Source organism: Thamnophis elegans, chromosome 5, assembly GCF_009769535.1.
Source record: "Thamnophis elegans isolate rThaEle1 chromosome 5, rThaEle1.pri, whole genome shotgun sequence".
NCBI lineage: Eukaryota > Metazoa > Chordata > Lepidosauria > Squamata > Colubridae > Thamnophis > Thamnophis elegans.
The window spans coordinates 77,895,444-77,923,084 of NC_045545.1; the positions used below are offsets into that span (position 1 = coordinate 77,895,444).

At 41.4% G+C, this 27,641-nt stretch overlaps 1 protein-coding gene across 1 annotated transcript in view; it reads right to left on the reverse strand.

Moving 5' to 3' along the window:
- PTGIS (prostaglandin I2 synthase) overlaps window positions 1-27,641 on the reverse strand; it is a 53,932-nt gene that overhangs the window by 8,975 nt on the left and 17,316 nt on the right. The window contains exons 3-7 of the mRNA XM_032217221.1: window positions 24,555-24,733; window positions 19,754-19,897; window positions 14,353-14,507; window positions 10,853-11,034; window positions 1,255-1,426 (exon numbers count right to left, since the gene is read on the reverse strand). Coding sequence (XP_032073112.1) covers window positions 1,255-1,426; window positions 10,853-11,034; window positions 14,353-14,507; window positions 19,754-19,897; window positions 24,555-24,733 — 832 coding nt within the window. The remainder of the gene's footprint in view (window positions 1-1,254; window positions 1,427-10,852; window positions 11,035-14,352; window positions 14,508-19,753; window positions 19,898-24,554; window positions 24,734-27,641) is intronic.

The window sequence follows — 27,641 nt, forward strand, 5'->3', positions numbered from 1 at the left end:
CACCACTGAACTACAAACCTTATCAGGCTTGGAGAGCTGCCAATCCAATATCTTCCAAACGCAATGCTGTACCAGAAAATACTTGGCAAGGAGTCTCTGAGTGTCGCAAACAAATCTTCAGACAAATTAAATGAACAAATTGTCTCCTGCAAACTCTACTCCCCTTTCATTCCTCTTTATTTCCTATGGGAGGAACCATTCACCGTCCAACTGTGCCTTTACTCCCGAGTCAGCCCTTGTCCTTTTACTGTTCCCTTTTCCTGGCAGCTCTGCACATGCGCACATCGAGGACAGGCTCCAACTGTTCTTCTGCCCCACTGATCTCCATTACAGAGCCGAGGTGGCGCAGTGGTTAAATGCAGCACTGCAGGCTACTTCAGCTGACTGCAGTTCTGCAGTTCGGCTGTTCAAATCTCACCGGCTCAGGGTTGACTCAGCCTTCCATCCTTCCGAGGTGGGTAAAATGAGGACCCGGATTGTTGTTGGGGGCAATATGCTGACTCTGTAAACCGCTTAGAGAGGGCTGAAAGCCCTATGAAGCGGTATATAAGTCTAACTGCTATTGCTATTGCTATTCCAAAGGCAGCTGATAACTGTCAGACAGCCTTGGCCCCATCTCTGCCTCTGACACAAAGCACTCATCAGAGTCTTTCCCAAACTCCAGGACTGGCCCATATTCCTCCCCAACTTCCTCACTATCTGAGTCTGCCACCAGCTCCCCTGACCATTGGCGAGCCACAACAACAGCAAGGGAAACAGAGGCAACAATCTGACTGGTTAACTTGACTAGCTGTGAACCAAATGGAAAGTTAGTCCCCCACTGCAATATAAACTAAGTCTACAATAATGGGTTCCATAAATAATTCCATTATATCCTATGCAGGGGTACTTTTCCTGCCCAAGACAGTTCTCATTTCCAGGTCATCTTGGAAGGGAGATGTCACTGGATGTTTTGGGGATTTTCTCTCAAACTTTGCCAATCCTGAATTTGAAAGACCTGGTACCCAGGCACATACTGCTGTCTTCCTCTCTCTGATCATATCCACATATTTACCAAGATAAAAAGACTGGATACAATATGGAGACAGCTAAAGGGAAAATCTGATATTCGTTATGCTTTAAGTAAAGAAAATCAAAGAGACAGATAGGATGGTGAAAGAAGCTTTCCCAGATCCGGTGATGACAGTGGTAAATATTTAACTGACACTTAAGGAATTAAATTGCTCAGGGCTAGATGAATGACATGTTACTAACCAAAAATGGGTGTGCTATCCAAAATGTCTTGGTTGATTATCTCACAAATTGGCCTGGTTGCTAATCGTCTGTTTCTAAATAGTTTTTCCATTTCAGCTTGAACTGCTGCCATGACTGGAGGATGTTTTAAAAGAAACAGGAGAAGCCAAAAAACTGCTGGGCCAGCATTACTCTAAAAATGAAAAGAAACAACAAAGGAATCAGACAGAATGTAATGCCAGAGAACACATATAGAACTTTTATCACAAAGCAACAAAATCTGATCCAATTTAAATATCCTTTCAGTTAAAATCAACGAGGTCTGTTTCACCTTCAATAAGAAAGTTCCACATTAGCAGTTTGATAAATGAACAACAGGGCGGCCTTTAGCAGGATTGCCTTGAAAAGCTGAGAAATAACCCTAAGCCTTCTGCAGCATTAATGATACTATACACAGAACTAATTGGCTGCTTTAGAAATCTAACGAATTTCATAATGCCTAATGCACTAATTTAACCATATTCTCAACCTAGCATTGAGTTGCTGCTTCTGAATGCCAGCTCAGTCTGTAATAAGGCTTCTTTCATCCACAATTTGATTATAGATGAGAGGGCAAATCAGCATTGTCCCAAAGATGTTTTTTCAAAATGCAGCTGGACTTTTTGGTACCAGAAAGTCCAGCTGCCTCTTGAAAAAAGCACCATTGGGACAACCCTGACCAGGATGACTGAGAATCTCCATAGACATTTAGCGAACCAGCATTGTATTACCAAGACTTGGTTGGGTCCTGAAATGGGGGTTTTCCTTTCTGAAATTTGCCCGGCTGTGTTTCAATGTGGCATCAACCAAAACTCTGGGATAGAGGAAGATTGATGACAATTGGTATCAGGGAATCTCTTGTGACTTCAGGAGCTGTGCCTCACAGATCCCTGGTTGTGAGTTCATCAACTCAGTTTATTAAGTTGGGCTCTAAGGATCCTTTGGAATTATTGCTTTATACAAAGATTAAAGGGCTTTGCAAATTGTCACTGCACTTTAACAGCGAATTATAACCCACTAGCCTTGAAATATTTAGATGATTAACCCTAGTCTGGAAACTTAAAAACAAAAAAAGCTAAACGAGGTCTTTTTCTACTGAGCCCATCCTGCAATAACCTGACCCTACTTGACCATTTTGTAATGGACACTAGTACTTCTGATTTTTGCACTAAGACACTTGCTATAAGATGCAGCAAAAACACAGAGCTCAGTATCTATTTCTCAAAAAAATTAAACCCATTAGAACAGCATTGTACTATCCAGGAACAGGACTGCAAAGGTAGCCTTTGAAACTTGGAGGCCTCTACTAGGAGGAGAAATGCAGGGGAAATTTGAACATAATAACCATGAATGCCTGCAAACTGTTCACTAGCTAAATCAATGACAGAACTAGTGGTCTTTGTTTTTAGTTTTAGTTTTAAAATGATTTATATTCCTAGCACCAGGGGTGGGTTCCTCCCAGTTCGCACTGGTTCGTGCGAACCTGTTCGTCAGTGAACCCGGAAGTAATTAACTTCCGGAACGCCGGTACTACTCCTGGCCCCTGTTGCTGGGTGCCTGCAGGGTTTTTCTTTTTAAAAAACGCCTCTCCGGATGATCTTGAAAACCTGCAAGGTTGCTTTGGAAGGGGACAGATGGGCAGCATTTCCCCCTGCCCCCCTCCCCGGGAGCCTGCAGCCTTAGAGCAAGCCTTTGCACAGTAAAGAAACTCTCACGAGCGAGAGAAGTTCTTAATTGCTTTTACTGTGAAGTTGCGGAAGCTTCCGAGGCTGCAGGCAACCAGAGATGGGGTGGGGGAATGCTGCCTGTCTTCCTCCTCCCAAAGCAACCTCACAGGTTTTCAAGATCGTCTGCAGAGGCGTTTTTAAAAAGAAAACGGTCTTCTTGGGAGGGGGAATGGGCTACACTCAGAGGAGCCGGCGCTTGGGGCACCCTGAAACAACATATCCCCGCCGCCTCGTTGTACTCAGCAAGCGGGGACATCTGCTGCCACCACCTCGCTCCCAAACGCAACTGTCAGCTGCGAGCAGGTGACTGAAGCTGCTGCTTGCAGTCATTTACGGCTGCAGATAGATTGTGCCTGTAGCGGGAAGCTCTTCGCCCTGTGAGAGCTCCTCTCCAGCACTCCTAGTTTGGTAACATCATCAGTGCTAGAAGGGAGTGGGGTTGGGGGGGGGGAAGGAGGAGAAAGTTAGGACAAAAAAGAAAAAGATAAGGAGGGAGAGGACTGTGGGGTCCTTTGGTGTTCTCTGAACGTGGTAGTTTTTAATTAGTTTAGGGAATTTTTATTTATTTATTGTTTATAGAATGTTTATTACAAGAAATGTTATTCCTTTTTGCAAATGTTTTATTTGTGATGCAATATGTTGCTTTTAAGTGTTTAGACCAGGTTTATGTGTCTCAAAGTGGCTGCTTTTCTATGGGCAGGCCAGGTTTGTTGCAAGGCAGTGTGTTTCACCCTCCTTGTTTAGGTAATTCTGAGGTGGTTGATGGTTCTGTGAGTGCCTGTCCTTTATAATTTTCCACATTGCCTTGATGGTTTTTATTCCAGTGACTTTGTCTTTCCTGTTCTTAGGTTTAGGAAAAAAAAAACTGGTTTCCGGAGTGCTCTTCTTGAGAATTTTGCATTGTGACACCTCCAATTCATTAATAAACTGGGCTGAACAGTAGTTGTGTGGGAACCTTCCTGAACTCCTAGGTTATATAAAAATTCAGAATATTCTTACTGTCCATTTTTCCTAAGGACCTACTATTCCTACTATTCTTCATTACTGAGACTGCTGTTACATTTCCCCTGGTAACTTAAAAAAGTAATATGACAGCTCATTTTGGACACTAACATCTTTCATGTAGTCCTGAGATACTTCTAATGGCCACAATTAAGAACAAAAGTTAAAAAAAATGAACTTGTTGCATTGTCTATCACCATGCCAAGGGCAGGAGCTGAGTATGCCTCTCCCATTATAAACCTTTCTGGCTATTCAAACTTGCAGATTTCATGAAGATGTCTCTGCTGTTAAGAGTTTTTACTCCAAGGAGCTGCATTTGGTTTTCGTGTTCTCACTCTTTTCAAATTCTTGTTTCTTGCCATTCTCCACCCCGAATGATGGTAAAATAGCAGAGACCCAAGTATTTGATTTTCTAGTTTTCAATGTCTATCACTTTTCAATTTTATCCATTTAGTTCAGTGGTAGGTTTCAATTTTTTTAGAACTCTTCTGTAGGTGTGGCCTGCTTTGTGGAAGTGGCTTGCCAGCCATGTGACCGGATGGGAGTGGCTTGCCAGGCATGTGACTGAGTGGGAGTGGCTTGGCAGTCATGTGACTGGGTGGCCAGCTTGTAAAATGTGGTGAAACTCACTTAACAACGCTCTTGCTTAGCAACCAAAATGTTGGCTCAGAAACTCTGGCATTTGAAGCATGCAAGTCTTAAAGCTGTCAAGTTACAAGACCCTTGCACCCCTAATCCTTTAGGAAAAAAACCCCAGTGGTGTTCAAACTTGACAGCTTTAAGACTTTAAGATTTAGATAGGACTCTTAGAGGAGGGCGGGGTGATTGGTGAGCCAGCTAATCAGTGAGCGGTGGGCAGGGCAAGAGTGGTGCAGACGGGCAGGGGGAGGGAGCTGGAACTGGTTCTAAATGGCATGGTAGATTTTTGGAACCTCTTCTATAGAAGAGGTTAGAACTGGCAGTAACCCACCCCTGATTTAGTTACATCTTTTAGGCATTAAATAGCTTTCTAAAGGCTACCTATGTATGTGAGGGTTCATGTATGTTGTTTAGAGGTCCTTTTATAATATTATATCCTCATGTATAAAAGATCTTTTCTCAGTTTGGATGAAAATGAGACAAACAGAAAGATGGTTTAAAGTCCCTTCTGGTCTATGACATGTTTGTTTTATAGCTTGTGTTAACCATTTTGTTATTGGTATTGTTATACGCTTTTTGCTTATTTATTTTTTATTTGTTTTTATGTCATAGGTCATCAAAGAGTTACCTTATAGGCAGAGGTAGTTTTCACATAATTTTACCACTGGTTCGCCGCGCAACAAAACTGTGAGTGCTGATGTGCACACGCTCGCTTTGTAAGCGTGTGCGCCTTCCGTGCATGCGCTTTGCTCACAGACCTGGCTAGCACACATGCACGTGGCTTAGAAAAGGTGGCTAAATAGGACAGCATAGAGCTGGTGCAGGTGGGTGATCTACCTGCAGGTCGCCACCACCGGTTCACCCGAACTTGTCCGAACTGGCTGAATACCACCACTGGTATAAAATGTAATAAACAAAGAAACAGATGGGAGTCAGGTGGTAAGTTTAAATAAATAACTAGACAAACAAACAAGTAAGCAAGCTGGCTAGCCAGCTTTAAGCAACGCAATATGGAGACTTGGTTCTTGGGAACAACCCAGTGTTCCCTAATCGCGGCCATTCTTTCCCACCACTGCATCTCCTGGGAATGCTCTTATTTCAGAATCTGAGAAACAGAAAACAGGAAGCCCCAGCACTTCCTATTGTTTTATTAAAATCGAGATGATTAAGTGAAACGCAATACAGCACTATTGTTGATCGCAAGTACATCAAGAGTACATCAAATCCAATAGAGAGAAGTGCAAAGAATAAATAATACATGCTGATTTTGGAAGGCTGAGATGCAAATTTTGTTCTTGCTTGTTTTTTTTTAATCTTTTTAGAAGGATAGCTGTTCTTTTAATTAAAGTGCACCCATTAAAAATGGGGTGGAGGAGAAAGAATCAAGCTTTAAATTATTAAACATGGTGACCAAATGGATTTATTCATGTTGTAAGGGGGGGGGGGAGTCTCTCTTGCTGCCATGAAAGTGTCTTTGGGAGCAGATTCGCGAACACTAGTTGGGATAATTATGAGAGGGACAGGAAATCAAACATTTTAGAGCAGGGCTTCCACTTATATGCTGGGAAACAATTAGTAATAGTCTAGACATAAGCAATACCTTAAATTAAAGCTTGCTGCCTGTTCTTTTAGGTTAGTACCTCTATACTATGTGAAGCAGCTTTTGCAGCGTTTCAGAGAGATCTCCCCATCCTATTTGGAATGCAAAAGCATAAAACTGATCTCTGCATGAAATCTTTGTGCTCTATCTCTTGATTTTGTGTGCTTCCATAAAGGTGCTCCTGCCTGCAAGAATTCAGGATACTTTGAGTTAAAGGATCTCCCTAGGTTAAGGTTTGAGAATCTGTGCCTCTCCAGATGTAGAAGAAATACATTTTTGATAGCTGATAACTGTGACTTTCACTACCAAATTCCTGGCTCCCCCAACCCAGGTAAAGGATTGCTCAAATTACTTTGGCCATATACTCTAGAGCCATGACGGGGAACATATGGTGGCACACAGAGCCCTCGTCGCCAGCTGGTCTTCTGATTTCCAGCCAGCTGGTCTTCATGGGTGCTGGAGCACCAGAAAATGGCCTGAAAACAGCCAAAAGCAGGACGTTTTTCAGGCCATTTTTGAGTCATTTTGCGTGCTGGCCAGCTGATCTTCGCAAGCACTGGAGCTCCGGAAAATGGCCCAAAACCAGGCTTTTGGAGGGCTGTTTTCAGGCCAATTTTTGGGGCAGAAAACAGTCTGAAAAACAACCTGAAAGTGGCCTGAAAAATGGCCAAAAATGACCCAAATAAGGCATGTGCATGCTGGCACTCCAGCACGCGCACATACGCAGACATGGACACGCATTCCTTTTTGGGCACTCAGTGCCGAAAAGGTTCGCCAACACTGCTCTAAAGCAGGGGTCTGCAACCTTGGCAAATTTAAGACTTGTGGACTTCAACTCCCAGACAGTTGAACTCTGGGAGTTGAAGTCCGCAAGTCTTAAAGTTGCCAAGGTTGGAGACCCCCGCTCTAGCACACAGGTCAAGGTCATCGGGCTAAACTACAGAAAGGGTTTTAGGTGACTAAATTGATTAAATATTAACAATATTACTCATAATAAACGTACGTTTTTACAAATGCACCTCCAGCCGTTTCCATCTTCTCAGTTTTCAATTGATTCACAAGTTTAAAATAAATTTAGAAATTTAAGCATAAGCAGCATAATTTTTTTTAAAAAAATCTCTGCCTATTTCCCCCCCTTGGTGCCACTGAGTCATTGTTAACTCTTGGTGACTGTCTGGACTAGTCTCTGCAGTTTTCCTGGCAAGATTTTGGAAGTGGTTTACCACTGTCTCCTTCCTGGGCCTATAAGAAAGTGACTATCCCCAAAGGTCACCCAGTTGGTTTGTTTTTAACAAAGAACTGGGCATCTCCCTGTTTCTAGGTTGGTGCCCAGAGGTGGGTCAGCCGAACCGGTAGTGGCGGTAGCGAGAGGCTCCGCCCACCTGCCTGGACACTTCTGCACATGTGCAGAAGCGTTTTGTGTACGAGCATATGCATGAGCGAAACGGGAGTAAACTGGTTAGCAACTCACCATTGTTGGTGCCCTAACCTCTACACCAAACTGGCTCTTCATTCCTACATATACTCTCCCATATAGACATAAGAGAAGATGGCAAGATAAGAATGGAATGAAAAACAGTATCGATAGTATTGCTGGGGACATGGGGGAGGGGGGGATGAGGTTGACTGACCTTCCAGATATTGCATTTAAACCAGAGGTGGGTTCCTACCAGTTCGCACCTATTCGATAGAACCGGTTCATCAAATCTACCGGACCGGTTAGAAGAGGTTCCACCAGTGGACCCGGAAAGCAGGCCATACCTACAGAAGAGGTTCCAAAAGTTTTTGAAACCCACTACTGGTCCTTGGATATGATTATTCTACACTATCATGCTCATATTTATAAAACTCAGTGCCTCTGTGAAAGGTAAGGATGACTACTGCGTTTGTGATGCAATCAGAAAATTGCGTGTGTTGAAGTTGTTTTAACCAAAGATGCTTTTTAAAAAACAAGTTTACATCATATTCTTATGCATGCCAGTGCTGTGTGTGAGGTAATTTAAGGTGGTTCTGACAAGTGTCGTCGGCATCTTCATATCCGGTCACATGGTGGAGCAAGCCACTCCCACAAAGGAGGCCACACCCACAGAGTAGGTTTGAACAATTTTTGAAACCCACCACTGATTTAAACACATGTTCTTTTTAAAAACATTGAGATGGCAAAGACAATACTTTTTATTATTTTTAGGTGCGCCAAAAAGGAGGTTACCCACTAAACTATTGTGTGTGGCCCTTTGTATGCAGACTCAAAGGGTTCCTGGAAGTAAAATTCACATTTATCACTATAAAAAAAATATAAGCCATCTTATAAAACATCAGAAGTACTTATCCATTCAGCTCCATATTTTTAACTGTCCCTTTAAGATTTAATGCAAGGGTTTTTCTCCTGTTAGCTACTCAATAACTTTTCTAATTAGAGTCATAAAGAAGTAAAGAATTGCAACTGGGAGGTTTTATATGTAACAGTACTCTTCTTTTGATAAATGACTTCTCTTCCATTATGATTATAATACTATTAACATTATTATAACAGTTTTATTTTCAATCTTTCTTCCTAATGGGGAAATAAGCCAACTTACTATATATCCAATTTACTGTACATATCTTGTCTCTACATTGCAGCCTCTCTTTCAACTATACCTCCTGCTTTGCTGATCTAACTCTGCTTTGCTTCAACTTTGTCATCTGAAGCTTGCAGGCCTCTTTTCTAGATGAGACCTGAGTGAAAAAACAGTCTGCCCAGCCTGTTTTACATGAATTACAGCAATGTTTTTTTCAAACTTGGTAACTTTAAGATGCGTGAAGTTCAACTCACAGAATTTCCCAGTCAGTTTGCTGGCTGTCTTAAAATTGCCAAGTTTGAAAAACACTGAATTAGAGCATCTCTCATTACAGTTCAACGTTTCTAAAACTGAAGGTAGAAAATAGGAGTGAGCTGTTCGTTTGAAACCAAACATTGAAAAAAAATGCAAATTATTGAAATGTAAATGATAGAAACTCTCATGTTTTTCTGAATTTACTTATATACCTTGTGACAGTCAAAGGAAGGTAATGCCAAAGGGGTCAAGGAAAATAAATAAATAAAAAAGAAATCCTTTTTTTTAGGGCTCACTACTTTTAATCATGTAAATCCAAATTCCAATAATCTACATGCAGATGGACAAATTTCCGTACAGGGATGCCTTTCCCCATCACATCCTGAACACAACAAAGGAAGATGTAAAAACAAAGTCCACTATTGGAGATGTTGGCTCTCCAATATTGGAACTATTGATTCTCTCAATCAAAGACTGACATTATAAAACATTAATAGTATTTGGGAGAGTATACACATGGGAGTTATTCTTTTTAAAAAATCAAGGTATCTGTCATCAATGAAACCAAAAAATGAGGAACCATTTTGCCCCTCAAGGCCATCAAGCTTCCCGCTCTTTCTCATGCACCTTTTTCTCAGATACACAAAGAAACCTCACCCTACTTTCTCCTTTGCCCATTCCTTCAAAAAGAAAAGAAGGACTAGGGGTGACATGATAGCAGTGTTCCAATATCTCAGGGGCTGCCACAAAGAAGAGGGAGTCAAGCTATTCTCCAAAGCCCCTGAAGGCAGGACAAGAAGCAATGGGTGGAAACTAATTAAGGAGAGAAGCAACTTAGAACTAAGGAGAAATTTCCTGAAAGTTAGAACAATTAATCTGTGGGACAACTTGCCTCCAGAAGTTGTGAATGCTCCAACATTGGAAGTTTTTAAGAAGATGTTGGATAACCATTTGTCTGAAGTGGTGTAGGGTTTTCTGCCTAAGCAGGAGGTTGGACTAGAAGACCTGCAAAGTCACTTCCAACTCTGTTATTCTATTCTATTCTATTCTATTCTATTCTATTCTATTCTATTCTATCCTATTCTATCCTATTCTATTCATCCTTTAGAGAACCCCAGTAAAGATCTCCAGCTGGCAGAGATAAGAATACATTATTTCCTGCCAAAAAGGTGTTTTTTTTTCAAAAGGCAACTAGACTTTTCTATATTTTTTCCTCCCTTGAAAATGTTTCGTTTCTCATCCAGTTTGAAGAAGCTTCTTAGATGATGAATGAAACATTTTCAAGGAAAAAAAACCAAGAAAAGTCCAGTTGCCTTTTGAAAAAGCACCTTCGAGACAACCATCACCTGGATGATTGAGAAACTCCATAGACATTATGTCCTGCCATTAATGTCAATAAGAAACAAGTGGTCCATGATGCAAGACTGATATTAACACTCAGCGTTTATATCTTCAATTGATTCTGAGCAGGGGTGGGTTCTGGCTTCTGTTACTGCCAGTTTGCTCAGGGATGCGCTTCGCCCTTGCGCGTGCTTGATGTGAATGCGCAGAAGCAAAAAACAAGATGGCGGCACCTACAGCACCGCCGATAAAACCAGTTCAGGAGTTGCCAGCCGAGTTATTACCTACTCGGCTGAACCGGTCCGAACTGGCAGGAACCCACCTCTGATTCTGGGCCACAGGTATGTTTTTCTAACTCTATCGTTTGCGTATAAGTAGTCCGTGTAAGAGGATGGAACTGGAGACTGAGAAACCATAAAGGGGATGAAATACAGAAAGTAAAATTGCATGTTTACCTGAGTACTCCAGAGTTGCAGCACCATGGCTCTAGTTTGCATGTCTTCATTCACACCAAGGTCTACCAAGTGCTCCTTATAGGTCTTCAACCAAACACTTTGGTTCTCTCTGCTGTTCAGTCTTTCCATAGAAAAAAAGTTCCAGAGATCCTTCCTGGTGTTGTAAAATGTCCGTTTTTCCACTATCGCATCAGAGATAGAAATATGGATGATAGGTGGTTACTATTGGGGCCTTCCTCCAATAAAATCAGAAGGTCTATCTTATTTTATCCTGAAAACAACCACATAAAGTAGAGGCATTCTCCATTTTTTATTACATACTAGCCAATAACCAGCATTGCCCGGGTATTTATATATAGGGGAGGAAATGTCTGGATCAAATGTAATTTCTAATGTTGGATTTTCCCCCTTGCGGAGTACTTTGAAGCCTTAACCATGGCAACTCCCCTGCGCTGTATAGTAGAAGCCATTTTACAGCAGTGTGGTAGAAGACATTTAAAGGCACAACAGGCTGAATCTTAACAGAAACCCCTCCCCAGGGGTGTTAGGGGTGTCTTACCCCCATAGTATTTTTCTCCAGCGAGTAAGTCATCTGTGCACCAAATTTGGTTGAAATTGTTCGAGGCATTCCAGAGTTATGCTGGAACATACACACACAGAGCCGTATGTATGTATGTATGTATGTATGTATGTATGTATGTATGTATGTATGTATGTATGTATGTTATGCATGTATGTATGTGTATGTATGTTTGATTTTATGAAAATAAATTTATAATCTCTCTCTCTCTCTGTATGTCTCTCTCCTGGCAGGGGCCTTTCGGGCCCTTACTGAAGAGGAATAATAAATAAATGAAAGTAGCTTTTATGCTACCACATGAATTTCATGGTTGAGCAAGAATTTGATCCTGAAAGCCAAACATTATCCGAGTTTTTAGCTCATATCACTCAGGATGTATTTATTTTCGGGTCTTGTATACCTTCATTACTTGCACACCCTTTACATCTAGTACGTATCAGGCTGAAAAGGACTTTTCTATGATTAAATCAGGGATCAAGAACTCAGAGGAATAAAGAGAGAAAAGGGAGGGACGGAGGTAAGCTGTACGTGATTAGTGAGGTAGGTGTTGTTGCTTATCAACCTGGGACCACAGGTAGGAGGTATAGCGCATCTACAGAGTCTCTTACATGCATTCATTAACAGAATTGGTGCATACACAAGTTTATTTCTTCACTCACTATAAGTTGTACTCCCCAGGTAAATTGCTATGGAAAGTGCAATTATTTGGGCCAGATGTTTTCTGTATTTGCTTGAGAAGGTGCTGTAATAATTGATAGGCATTTATGCATGATTTCACTATACATTATCTATCTCCCCTAAATAATACAATCTAAGGATTTCATTTTTTCCCCTTTTTCTTCTCTTCCCTCTCCCGCCCCCCTTTGTTTATGTGGGGGTGTATGTGGGTGGGTGGGTGGGTGGGTGGGTGGGAGAGAGAGAGAGAGAGAGAGAGAGAGAGAGAGGGGAGAGAGAGAGAGGGAGGGAGAGGGAGAAAGAGAGAGAGGGAGGGAGGGAGGGTGGGTAGGACACACACACACACACACACACACACACACACACACACAGAGCAAGAGCCCCTTCAGTTTTCTTGGCAAGATTTGCCATTGCTTGCTTGCTAGAGCTGAGACAGAGGGGCTGCTAGTTGGTTTTGTGCCTAAAGCAGGACTAGAATTTCCCATCTTTTAGTTTCTAGCCTGATGCTTCATCAATCTGGCTCTCGTTGAGGCATATCAGAAGTAATTTCAACTTCTCAGAAATTAGAGGTATAGAAGTCCAGCCTGAATTATACTGCTTTTCAAACAGTATGCACTCTGTTAACGAACAAGGCATATGTACTAACTAGAAGACTAGACTAGACCTCCAAGGTCCCTCCCTCCAAGGTCCCTCCCAAGCCCTTCTGTGGCTTATGTTCTAGTTCTCATTAGGTTTTTTTCAGTTTTAAGGGTGAAACAAATCGCAGGTAGGTCTTAGCCAACTATGGGTGCAGTCTCAGAGCTGTGCGGATCGGAGGACCTGCAAATTATCCCCCATGCAGGAGAAATGGTGGCAGGCCCTAATACGTTTGAGTCATTTCTGCAGCTGTCAATGACAGCAATCATTTTAAGGTGTTTATTTTATCACAACGTGATGATAGATGCAAGAGAGCTCAAGTTGATGGCAAAAGGGTACATCACGATTCGAAAAGCATAATATCCTACTTATGAGTATTTTTTTTTTAATTTGAAACACTTCTACTAATTTAAACACTGGCAAGAAAGAGAGTTCTGCTTATTTTGTAAGCTTGGACTGAAAACACTGACAGAATCGTTATAAAATTATCCTATTATCTCATCCTGCAAGAGGAGGAAAGCTGGATGGACCCATCCATTTGAACTGCCTGGAATGAAAAGGATCTAAAAAGTTGCACAATGGCGCCATCTACTGTTTGTCAATTTCCTCGTAAATTCCCTTTTCCCAATAGTGGAATTTTAACGATGTAGTTGTTTACTACTCTTTCAGGAAAAAAAAGCATCACTAACAATAATAAGATTACTACCATTACCTCTTTTATGAGGTTGCATTTTTTACATTAATTAATCACATTTACTCAGCAGTTTTATAGGGTTTTTTTTTTTTGCTTGTTTTGTTCCTGGGAAAATCTCTTTACTAGAGAAGTAGCAATTACGGTATTCCTATTAAAATACTAGTTATAGTGTAAATATAAACATTTATATTGAATTTAAACATGGAAGCTCTATACTATCTTTCTGTCTGTTTGTCCATCCATCCATCCATCCATCCATCCATCCATCCATCCATCCATCCATCCATCCTTGGAGTGAGGTTTGAATAGATTACCACCATGTTCTTCCAAAGGCAGTGTGTCCCACTGAAAAATCAATAATCTGTAGCAAAAAACCTCATCTTTATCCTTTGAAATAGATCTCAAAATGATCACATCACTTAACTTTCCATTACATATATTTCCATATTTCATATGTTTTGGGAGACTACAATTATCTAGATCAGATACATCTTCTGAAGTGAACTATGAACATTCTGTCAATCTACTGACTCATTATTTTTAAAAGGTTTTTTTAATCCTATCTTTATTATTTTTATAACAACCCTGGGAGATGGCTTGTATTGAGAGAGAATGATTAGCCCTTGGTTACCATTTTAGGCTTAAAATGGGACTAGAACTCACAGTCTCTTGGTTTCCAATTCTCTAATTATTAATCAGCACTTGCTCATAATTAGCTATTAATATTTTTTGCTGCACATACCACTCTAAAAACCAAATATTATATTTAATTAAATTATAGTTACATTTAAATAAGAAGCACAAGCACACTGCAGATATGTAGTGTAGTTCTGGTTTCGATTCTAAGAAGTAAATTCACCTTAGTCTAGGGTTCAAAGCATTGACATTTTAAAAGTGATATTTCTTTACACTCACCTACACTTAAAGTTGACCGGGCAGCTTTCATCAAAAATCGGTCTAATTTATAATATACATTATAAACTTCCATCGAATGAGCTCGATCTTTAGCTTGACAGTTAACATCTTCATAATTCTTGCTTTCATTTCCGTACAATGTCAAGAATCCAGCTCTGCAGGGTTAGGAAGGGAAGGGATTAAAACAATTATTTAAAAATGCCATTATACAATACATTGTAAATATCACAGTTCCTAGGAATAGATAAAGTAAATCCCTAACATTTTGTACCATTTGTTTTGTATAGAGAAGATATTCCCACCCCCCTCTATTATAAATGTTTCATCCTCTATTCTTTGCTTCTCTGGTCTTTGCATCTTTCAGATGTGTTGGGATTACAACACAATGCTAAACAAACTCCTCTGTTGAAAATGTAACCAGCCACCCTATCAACTAAGTGAAAGTCTCCCTTTCCTATCTCTCCATTCGAGTACAGCTCCTTGAAACTACAGCAGGGGCACCCAATCCCTGAGCTGCTAACTGGTACTAGTCCGTAGCCTGTTAGGAACCAGCCAGCACAGCTGGAAGTGAGCAGTAGGCATGCGAATCTGTGCATGCACTGGATGTACCATATTTTTAAGAGTATAAGACGCACTTTTTTCCCTCAAAAAAGAGGCTGAAAATCTGAGTGTGTCTTATACAGAATACAGCATTTTTGCCTCCTAAATCACCGCCCCTTCACCAAAATGGCAGTGCATAGCTTTTGGAAGGCTTTCAGAGAGCTCCTGGAGGGGGTGGGGAGGGCAGAAAAGAATGAAAAACAGCCCATTTTTTGGCCCTCCAGCAGCATTCTATAAGCTTCCTAAAGGCTATCCATTTTTGAGGATCGACGGAAGGACGAGACTGGAGCCAGGACTGTCAGAACAAGCAGTTTATTCACGGTAACTATTTACAGGCGATCCCCACCTTCCCTGCTTGATAGCTATTTAAACGGAGCTGTCAAGCAGGGGTAGCCAATGAGCGCGTCCCTAGCGGCTAGCAACAAGCGACGCAGCGCCCTAGCCAATCAGGGTGCCACCTGGCTTGTTGCTAGCCGCCAGGTCATAAGTCTTTCTGAGTCCTAAACATCCATGCCCCTTTTTTGACAAAAAACAAGCCCATTTTCATGAAAAATGGGCTGTTTTTTGCTCGTTTGGGGGCCCCCACCCCCCAGGAGCACTGTACAAGCCTCCTAAGGGCTATTCATGCCCTTTTTTTGAAGAAAAAAAAAACAGAACCGTTTTTGGGAGATTCAGAGTGCAAAAACTTTTTTTAAAAAAATTTCCTCTTCAAAACCTTGCTGCGTCTTATACTCTGGTGTGTCTTATACTCCGAAAAATATGGTAGGTTGTGTGCTCCTCCCCTCCCTTGGTCCGTGGAAAAATTATCTTGCACAAAATCAGTGTCAAAAAGATTGGGCGGTTAGAGGTAAAGGGAAGAAGTTAGAGGTAGGGTTTCTAAGCAGAGAAGTAGGCTTTCTGTGGAGTCTAATCTAGGTCGGCCGTTGGGACCAGAGGTTTTATCTTCCGAGCTTTCACACCCGTGCTGGAGCCCATTTTCAGGGAACTTCTCTCTAAGCCCTGAAGATGGACTCCAGCAAGAGTCTGAAAGCTTGGAAGACAAAACCTGTGGTCCTGGTGACCAACCTAGATCAGATCCTGCAACATTATCCTAGGACACCTATGTTCGCCTTCATTCATAGGGTGTCACAGCCAGGAGTGGGATTGGGGGCTTCGCTGCGTGATGACTCCTGGGAGGGGAGGGAGTGGGTTCGGGTCAGGCAGGAGTGGGATTTGGGGGTTCACCGAACTGCAAAGAATCTTTGCTAGAGGATCATCTGAACCTGGGCAAACCCAGAGTAACCCACCCCTGATCTTATCACAGGGTAACTTTACCAGAGGATAACTTTAAAAACTATAAAGCATCAGTTAAAACATAAAACATTAAAACAACAAAAGCGATCTATGTTAATGTGCCACAGCATGTCCATAGAAAAACAAACAATATGATAAGGTACCCAGAAACGTGAAATGATCTTGGATCTATTTAGATGTCTTCAGGAAGACACGATAGTAATTTTCAAGGGTCTCAAAGGATGCCAGGCAGAAATGTTCAGAAAAGAGGATAAGAATAATAGATTTAAATTGCAGAGAATTGGGTCTTAACTGGAAAGCATTTTCCTAATCATAAAAAATGTTCAACAGTGGAACAGAAAGTCTCAGGAGATAATGGACGCTCCTTAGCTGGAGATCTTAAACATTGGCCAGAGGCCAACTGTGAGACATAGTGTAATAATGAATTTCTATACTGGACTAGATGATCTCCATGCTCCCTTCTAGTCCTTATATACAAGACAGCAGTACTTGGAAGACATTTAGGAAATTAATCAGAAAGAGAAGAATAATTTCCTCTCATTCTAAAAGCCACAATTTAGTAGTTTAACTTGTCTTAGTAATGTACAATGAACTCTACAGTACATTTTTGGACAAGAAATTGGATTGTGCATGGAAACTGGATCCTACATTCTGAAATGTGATCATGGCTGTTCTTTGATCTCCTACGTGCCTAAAATGTTCAGCTGAAATTTGTATGTTGCTTTTTCGTGACATTTCCTGGCCATGTTGCAGAAAGTTCATTCATATGCAGCCATTCAATAAACATTTTTATCAACATTCTGCAGCTTGGTAGCTCCATTGTGCGAGAGGAGATCGCTGAAATCTTGAATATAAGAAAGAGAATTCAGTTTCCATTTCTTTGTTTAATGAAAAGGTGCAGAACCCTTTCCAGATACCAGGAGACCCAAATAAGCTCATTGGAACTACTTACCTTGTTCTGCTTTTGTTAGTTTCTTTGTTTTTATACTTTGATCCTGTACAGACATTGAGACAGCAAGCAAAGCAAGTGGGAGCTGGGCCACATTTCCTTTTCTTCTGGCACTACTCTGTTGTTTAACGCAGAGAGGAGAACAGGAACAGGTAGTCCTCGACTTACGACCACAATTGAACCCAGCATTTCTGTTGCTAAACTTAAGTCGTCAAGCGAATTTTGCCCCATTTTATGAACTTTCTTGCCACAGTTGTTAGCAATAGCAATAGCACTAAAGACTTATATACCGCTTCTACAGTGCTTTTACAGCCCTCTCTAAGCAGTTTACAGAGCCAGCCTATTGCCCCCAACAATCTGGGTCCCCATTTTACCCACCTCGGAAGGATGGAAGGCTGAGTCAACTTTTGAACCTGGTGAGATTTGAAGTGCCAAACTGCTGGTAATCGGCAGTCAGCAGAAGTAGCCTGCAGTACTGCACTCTAACCACTACGCCACCACAGTTTAGGTTTAGGTTTATTAGATTTATATGCCGCCCTTCTCCCAAGGACTCAGGGTGGGATACAACATTAAAAGAAACACATAATACAAAAGTTAAAAAAAATTAAATAGAATATCCCAAACAAACCCAATTAGAATTAACAACATTTTTTAAAAAAATTCAAATTAAAATTAACAATGATCAATAATTTATTTTGTTTTGTTCAGGCCAGGCTGGCTTGCTGGAAAAGCCAACTTTTTAGGGCGCATCGGAAGGACCAGAGGTCAGGGATTATACAAAGCTCCAGAGGCAGCTCATTCCAAAGGGAAGGCGGTCCCACAGAGAAGGCTCTCCTCCTGGGGGTTGCTAGCTGATACTGTCTGGCTGACGGCACCCTGAGGAGGCCAACTCTGTGGGATCGCACTGGATGGTGGGAGGCTACCGGTGGCAGTAGGTGGTCTCGCAGGTATCCTGGGCCTAAGTCATGGAGCGCTTTAAAGGTCATAATTAGTACATTGAAGCACACCCGGAAGACAACCGGCAACCAGTGCAGGCCGCCTAAAAGGGGTGTAACATGGTAGCACCTAGGTGCCCCCATGATAACCCACGCAGCCGCATTCTGGACCAGCTGAAGCCTCTGGGTGCTCTTCAAGGGCAGCCCCATGTAGAGAGCGTTACAGTAGTCCAGGCGAGAAAGGACGAGGGCATGAGTGACTGTGCACAGAGCATCCCGATCCAGGAAGGGGCGCAACTGATGTACCAGGACAACCTGGTAAAAGGCCCCCTTAGTCACGGCCTTCAGGTGGTCTTCTAAACTAAGCCGCGTATTCAGAAGGACACCCAGATTGCGCCCCCCCTCCTGAGGGGGCTAAAATTTCTTCCCCTATGATCAAAGATGGAACAAGATGCACAAATCGGAATGACGGAAACCACAGCCACTCAGTCTTGGAGGGATTGAGCTTGAGCCTGTTCCTCCCCTCCAGATCCGCACAGCCTTCAGGCATCGGGACATCACGTCGAGAGCATTGTTTGGGTGGTTTGGGGTACAGATGAAAAGTTGGGTATCATCAGCATATTGATGATACCGTACCCCCAAACCACGGATGATCTCACACAGTGGTTTCATATATATGTTGAACAGGAGGGGTGAGAGAACCGACCACTGGGGCACCCCACAAGTGACGTGCCTCGGGGTCAATCCCTGCTCTCCAGTCAACACAAACTGTGACCGATCCAACAGGTAGGAGGAGAACCGCTGTAAAACGGTGCCCCCCATTCCCAACCCCTCGAGTCATCACAGTAGGATACCATGGTCGATGGTATCGAAAGCTGCTGAGAAGTCTAATAGGAGCAGGACAAAGGAGCAGCCAGAGATCATCGACCAACGTGACCAATGCCATCTCCATGCTGTATCCGGGCCTGAAACCCAACTGAAATGAATCCAGGTAGACAGCTTCATCCAGGAACTGGGGAAGCTGACGTGCTACCGCACTCTCAACAACCTTTGCTACAAAGCGAAGGTTGGAGACCGGACAATAGTTGGCTAAAGAAGCTGTGTCCAGGGAAGGTTTCTTAAGGAGGGGCCTCACCACCACCTCCTTCAAGGCGGTGGGAAAGAACCCCTCTCTCAACGAAGCATTGGTAATCGCCTGGAGCCAGCCTCGGGTCACCTCCCGGGAAGCTGAGACTTACCAAGAGGGACATGGGTCAAGCACACAAGTGGCAGCACTGAGTCTCCCCATAATCCACTTTTCTTTCTTTTTTCTACTTTTTTAACTTTTGTTCTTTTGCATTTTTTATCTTATAATGAAACTTAATTTAAAAATATTATAAAGAAGGATGTTTGTAGCTCAGGGTTGAAATGAGGGGTTCGTGGTGCTTTCTAAGCTTGGCTGTTTTCTTGCAGATGTTTCATTACTCAAACAAGGTAACCTCATCAGTGCTGCATAGGAAACAGCATCATTGCTGCATTAGAGCACTGATGACTTTACCTAGTTTACGTCTGCAAGAAAATAACCAAGGTCAGAGTACCAAGGATCCCTAATTTTTTTTAAAGGACTTAGAAACTTTACACCCACCTGAACAAAGTGCTGTAGGAGAGATGAAACAGTCCTTCCTCTTTCCACTGCCCACTGGCTACATCAGGTCCAGGAAGCAAAATGGTTTGTAAGTTAAGGCACATGGCCTTAGTCAGGCTGTGAAGATTTTTGTCATTTAGAGTGCTGTAGAAGGAAACACACAGGAATACTTTGTGAAACTCCTTTCTGCTTCCCACTTGAATTCTCCAAACAGGGTTCTTCAATAAACCTTAAAAACTTGGCAACTTAGCTAGAAGTCACTATGAAGTTTTGATAACTGACTCAACAAAAACCTTGCTATGAAAGAGAACATTCATGCCTTATGGAGAAATGATTAAAGATTTCGGTGCAATCCAGCAGTGGGATTCAAAAATTTTAGCAACCAGTTCTCTGCCCGGTTGCTGCGTGGACATGGCCATGGTGGGTGTGGCCTACTCAGCTTCCTGCACTATGGTGGGAGAGGTGTGTTTTTGCCCTCCCCGGGCTCCGGAGGCTTTTCCCGAGTCTCTGGGAGGGCGAAAATGGCCTCCCCGGCTCCACAGGCCCTCTGGAGGCCAGAAACAGGTCCGTTTTGGGACTTCTAGAACTTCCAGTAAGCTCATTTTCTGCCCTCTGGAACCTCCAGAAGTTTCCCTGAGCTTCCAGCAGGGCAAAAACGGCTTTTTTCAAAATCTCGCTTTTTTCAAGCAATCTGTTCATATACAACTATCGTCCTTGAAATATATAACAATCCACAGAGAAGGAGAAGAAATAGTTTTACAAGTATGGGTGAAACCAACATCGTTGTTTTTATAAGGTTGCCAGCTGCTTTTTTGACCAAGAATGAAAAGAATGAAGTAATCACAATTCAATGTTTTCCTAGGTTTTAGTTTCCAGATTTGTTGAATAAATTCAATTCAGTGCATTTCTTAATAGAAACATGTTTCTATTTAGCCCAAAAGATCACATAGATGTAATAATAGCTGGGCTTAATGGATGCTTAATAAGTATAACAATTTGTATGCATGTATATTAGATTGATGATACTAATAATGGGGGGGAGGGAAACATGGAATTGGAAACTATTAGAGAATGTTATCAATGCTAAAATGATTGAATGACTTTTTTTTTTTTTTTTTTTTGCCTTTATTTGTATACCGCCCTTTTCCCTGGGGGGACTCAGGGCAGCTCACAATTCAAAAGAGGGAGGGGGAGAAGACAAACAATAGACAATACAGCATGTTAAAAAGAAAACACAACAATCGCACAATTCGAGTGGGGTTACAATCTTAACCCCAGGCCAGCCGAGACAGCCAGATCTTTAAAGCGGCGCGGAAGGACTGGAGGGTGGTGAGGGTCCGAATCTGCACGGGGAGTTTGTTCCAAAGGGACGGAGCAGTCACCGAGAAGGCTCTCCTCCGGGTAGTTGCCAGTTTGCACTGGCTAGAAGATGGGATTCGGAGGAGGCCTAATCGATGCGATCGAATCGGTCTAGTGGAGGTAATTGGCAGTAGGCGGTCTCTCAAGTACCCAGGCCCACTACCATGAAGGGCTTTATAGGTGATAAGTAGCACCTTGAAGCGCACCCGTAGATCAACAGGTAGCCAGTGCAGCTCGCGGAGGATAGGTGTTACGTGGGTGAACCCACAATCGCTCACGCGGCAGCATTCTGGACTAGCTGGAGTCGCCGAATGCTCTTCAAGGGCAGACTTATAATAGGAGGAAGCATAATAACAATGTATACAAAGATATCTTGATTGTCAATATGTGAATTTTGATAAAATTCAAGTGAGGACTATGGAAATGACACAGAAACACTTTGTAACCAATCGACACACTGTGTGTAATTGAAGAGGCTTTTATGTTATATGTGTTGTGTGTTTGTGTTTGTCTGAAAATAAAAATTATACAACAAAAAAAGAATAACCGATGAACACGATGGCACAACATGGTTACATTTATACTAATCTGCAGGTGTTACTTGAAGTTTTTCCCAAGCGCTGGAGGCCCAATTGCCAGGTGCTGATACTAGTTCTGGATGAAACACTGCATAGCATTCTGTGTTGCTTCTACAGCAGCATGCCATGAATGGGAAGAAAATCATGTTGACGTAAGATGCTCTCAGTGCCATTCTTGAAATAATAGTTCTAGAGAAATCCTTGGATTGAATTTCAATCCATCATCACAGCTGCTCAATGGAGAAAGTCAGATTGCGAAATGAGGAGAGGCAGGGCCATTGAGAGTTCATTGCTTCATCACATTTTGGTGATACTATCTTGGATTAATAAATCAAAAATACGCCAGCTGCTCCCTGTGTTTCTCCCGTAATATCCCAAGGGACCAGGTATAGTGGTTATTTTGGCATATTCAGGGAGCAGGAAACTTCCTCAAGCTTTCAAAAGGAACAGGCATGGGAAAGCCGTGCTCCCTGACATTAATTCATCTGGACTTCCAATCTAACATCCTTAGTGACCCCACAATACTGAAATCTTTCCAATCAGAAAACAAATAGAAAATAATATTTGTAGCTCAGGATTAAATGGTCTATTAATGGATATTAATATATTTAGATTACATAAATTATTTATATGGATATATAATTATATCCAGGATTCATGATCATGTTTATCCAGCATTCTCATGTAAATAAGCAAACTATTATAAGCAAATAAGAGAGATCTACCCACCTATCCACAAAATCATTAATATTCTGTTTCCCTTAATGAATTAGCAGGATACTGAAAGCTTTGAAATGAAAAATGTAATCCATTACTAGGTGACATCATCAGCTATCATCAGGGTTTTGTTAGTATGGAGGGGAGTTTGAGCAAACCTCTCCTTACTAGCACTGATGATGTTACCTAGTTTGGTAATGAAACATCTGCAAGAAAACATGCAAGCTCAGAGAACACCAAGGATCCTACATTAAGAAAACTCTTACAAACTATTAACAGAAGGGGCCAGATGTCATAAAGTCTTTTTCACCCATATAAATAAACTATAGTAGTAAGTGCTTTTCTCATGAGGAAATCCCTGCTTCATATTTCAGCTCTGCCATGCAGTCACAGAGTAACCTTAGCCCAGCACTCTTTCCCAGTTCCAGCCCTCTCCTTTCTATTGGCAATTCAAAGTCAGCAGCCCCTACCTAACAGAAAGACACGCTGTTAGTTGCCTTTATGATTAGTTGTAAAACAGCTTTTGAAACAGGCTTGTTCTCTCTGGATCTGATTTATTAGTTTGTTTCTTTTTTATTATCCGGCACAATCAAACAAGTCCTGATGTTATCTCACTCTGAGCTATTGAATGAACTTGTTTGGACCAAGGCTTACTGAGAGCATGAAGCAAACTCCTTGTCCTGACAAAAACGCTTTCATTATTTTACTGTGAATTCTGCTCATTAGCATCCAACAAAGTCTTTCAAGGGGGGATTTACAGTCACAGACCTTATCTGGTTTGCAAAGCTGACAGGCCGATATCTGCAAAACTTGGCAAGGAGTCTCGGAGAGTCACGAACCAAATTAAGCAAACTAATTGTCTCCTGCAATTTCCACTCCCCTTTCGCTTGGGGGATGAATGGGAGGGACCATTCATCGTTCACCTGTGGCCTTTCTCCCAAGTCGACCTCTGTTCTTTAGCTGTTCCCGTTGTCTGGCAACTCTGTGCATGTGGAACAGGCTCCAGCTGTTTGTCTGCCTCACTAATATCCGATTCTGAAGGCAGCTGATAACTTGAATATGACTCTGGCTCCCTCTCTGCCTCTGATACAGAGCCCTCATCAGAGCCTTCCCCAGACTCCAGGACATGTTCCTCCCCAACCTCCTCACTATCCGAATCTGCTGCCAGCTCCGTGGGCTGCTTGTGGACCGCAACAGAACTCACCAAGAAGTTCATTTCAATCAAGGGTGTCAAACTGGTGGCCTACAAGCCAGATGTGTCACCTGCCCACCCCAGCTCCGCAAAGGTAAACAAATGTCACAAAACATCACATAATGCAAATGAGTTTGACACCCATGATTTAATGTTAAAGAGCCAGAGAATTAGGACAAACCACAATACAATATAGAGTAAAAGGATCCAAATGATCCATTTAATCTACAATTTTGGATCCATGGTTGGTCTCTTCAGATGGGTGTCAGGGCTCCTGGAAGGAGGAGTGGGGATGGGGATACATCAAAGCTTCCTTCAAGACTGCTAGGGAATCCTCTCATGAAGAGGCAATAACAATCTGTGAGACCTGGTGGTTACCTCTACACCCATTCTTCACAACAGTGAAAATGGGCAGGGGTACAAAAGGTAAGTGGTAAATGAGAACCTAGTCAGCACTTATCCATTTCCTTGCTGGTCACAAACCAATGTGAGATAACAAGATAACATGATAACATCGCAAGATGGTACCCCAATCACCACAAGGGTCTACCAAAATAAGTGCTATCTTCATACTCCTGCATGTTCTGAAACACCTTATCTGAATAAATCTGAAGCAGAGCCCAGACCTATTATCAGAATTTAAAGGTGATGTTCTTTTTAAGTTTATTATCTCAAGATTTATAATGCCTTTGACTGGAAGGAGGAATGTAATGTAACTGAATGTTTCATTTACTGTGTATAATTCCTTATCAAGGTTTTATTAACAAAGCTGGACAAAGCTGGTTTATGTATTCCAACACACATTATAGACTTGACTCTCAATTTTTCAATATTTAAAAGAAGATGCTAACTCATATGCTGAATTCCCTGAAATGAGTGCTCAGAATACTTAGTTCACAGAACATACCATGGCTTTCTTAGTTGCAAGCACATACCCTATAAAATTTACACTTACGGTCTTAGCATGGCCTTTTCCGCATTTGAATCATAATTCGGGAGTGTCACATCAAACATCCGTTTCATCAAAATACGTGCATATTGGCCAAAGTCCAGCTTGGCACACGATTCCCAAAGCACCACATCATAGGAAAGCGGATCCAATAAGACAGTTATGAATTTTCCTGCAACTTGAACCTTAAACAAACAATTATCGTTAGTCATGTAGAATTAATGTAACACATCAATGTAAAGAAAGCAATGAATTTTGAAAAATAGAAAGAGACATTTCATCATATCCTGCTTTCCACTCTAATCCCTATCCTGTTTCTCCAAAAATAAGACTTCCCCAGATAATAAGCCCAATCAGGCTTTTAAGTGCATGCACTAAAATAAGCCCTCCCCCCAAAAATAAGCCCTGCCCGGAAATATTGCAACACAGCAGCAATCATGAGGTGACCATGCTTGCCACCTCCTGCACCTCAAAAATAAGATCTCCCCCCCAAAAATAAGACCAAGTGCTTATTCTGGAAATCAAAAGAAAATAAGACTCTGTCTTATCTTAGGGGAAACACAGGTAGGAATCTAATGATTCCTATTAAACGGAAGACTGAATTGAGATCCTGCAGTTTATCCAAAGTCTTGCATGAAATGTTTCAATAGACTCGTAATCCAACATTTTGTTCAATAAAAAAAACAGACCTTGCTTGAAGGATGGAGAACTTGTGAACCTCTGAAATTAAAGAGTGGAGCTAGAACAAGATCTGGGAGGTATGCTAAATAGACTGCCTTGACTGTCCTGAGGATCAAGCATTGGTCTTTGTAGTGCCTGTGAGTTTGCATATCACAGCATCTAACGCATTATATTAAAAAGGAAATGAACCTGGAGGGCAACTTTAGAGGATATGTTTATACTAGGATACGTTTTTAATTATTCTTGAATCTCAGTATTGAAACTCCCATATAAAAAAGACCCTTAGAATCGCTGTATGAACAATGATCAGAACAAATGATTGATTCATAATTCAAGAGATTTTGGAACTGAGTGAATAGGTCATGTCCCTTAATGGTATCAATTAAGATGGCTGGGTGACTCTGAGCCAGCCATCCTCCCTTAGCTCACCTCACCTCATAGGGTTGTTGGTAGGGGCAAAATAGGAGGAAAGAGTGTTATATGTTCACCACTTTAAGTTAATTATAAAAATAATAATAAAGGACACTTCCCCCAAACTTGGATAGTAGGGATTACTATAGCAAGAAAAGAAAGAGAGAGGGAGGGAGAGAGGGAGGGAGGGAGGAAAAGAGACATAAAGACTCCATCACGTGAAACTCAATTCAAAATTAAATATTGGAATATTTAAATATTCCAAATTTCTACATGTTTGCATATGACTGTGCACAATTTCTGTGTTCCTAGTAAAACATTTAACTAACATTTTTGACACCGTATAATGTTCTAATTTAGGATTAACTTTGATTCCTAGAATTGGTGCCACTGCTAAAGAATGCTGAGAGCTGTTATTCAGGGACACCTGCAGGCTCAATTATTGCCCATCTCAGTTTTAATTGATTTTGCTTTTGCTCTGGCTTTAAGGAATGAATAGAAGTTTCATATCTTAGAGTTAAAGACAAAATGATGGAGATCTATTCAAAATCATCTGGCTACATTCCATTGGGTCTCCTTTCTTCCGTTTTATTTGAATCCTTATCTATTTAAAATAGTCACAAATTTTGTGGAACCCTGGTAGCTAATGCTAAATATTCTAAAGAATCCCAGCTCAAGTGTTCCATTCATTGTATTATCATTAATGCAATTATTATTATTATTAATTATAATCATTGTGTGTATTCATTTCCTTGGTTGCATGGCAATCACATGTGTGATTTTTTTGATCTCTTTTCCCAAGAATGCTAATGGGCATCCATAGAAAGAGAGCAAAGAAGGCAAAAAACCCAAACATGACCCTTGCTCCAAATTCTGCTCTTTAACATAATCTAAAAGGGGAGGGACTTGCAGTCCATTATATATCATTCTGATATCATCGCAAGCACCTGCATATGGAAATAGGATGACTATATTGTGCGTTTGCTTTGGAAGATGATTGAAAAACTGTATTCTCTTCCACTGGAATTGTATTCTAAATTTTGGATAAACTGCCCTGGAATTTTTTTTTTTTTTTTTGCAAGGAAGTCTAGAAATTATGCAAATGCATAAATAAATGGGTCATTTAAGGAACTCTTCTTTTTGAAAACTTTCCTTTTCTGCTTTCATCTGCCATTAAATAAGAGTGTTTGACTACCTGAAATCAAAGCAACTTTCCTTTTGTAATAGACATCCTCTTTCAGTTAAGAACAGCAGGTCCTCCTTTAGAGATGATGATTTTTAAACTGTAACAGGACAGGATGTAGCCGTTCTTTTTTTTTTTTTTACCCTTCGGTCAATCTTTTGTGTTATCTTCCCTTTTCACCATTTGGTGGCAAAATGAGCAGTATTAGATTCCCATAAAATGCTAGCAGATGCTTCAGTCCAAAGACTGATATATTATTAAGTGTTCGGAGAGAAATGGCAGCACAAAGGGCTTGACTATTACCAAAACATTGTGGGAGAACAGAAAGTCTGAGAACTTTACAGCATTGAATCAGTTTCATCTGGTTCCTTAAGTTACAAGGGTGAGCAAGTGCTAAATGCATTTGCTATCCCTATTTGCTAACAATTCCTTTCCCTGGCCAATGGCTATGACACTTGACTTCCTTAACACATTTAGATGGATGGGAGCAGTACTAGCAATGACACAACTATGCTGCCTTCTTCTGCTTGCAGATTTTCAGTGGAAAAGAAGATGGAAGCTCCAGTGGGAAAAATCCAATGGCTTGCAACTCAAAAGTGACATCATCGAGTGCTGTGTGAAACTCCATCCATAAAGCGCTGGACTTTTATGTATTTAAATCATTTATTAGGTTTATACCTTTATACAGATAGTCCTCGACTTACAACAGTTCACTTAGTGATCGTTCAAAGTTACAATGGCACTGAAAAGAGTGACTTATGACAATTTTTCACACTTATGACCTTTGCAGCATCCGCATAGTCATGTGATTTACATTT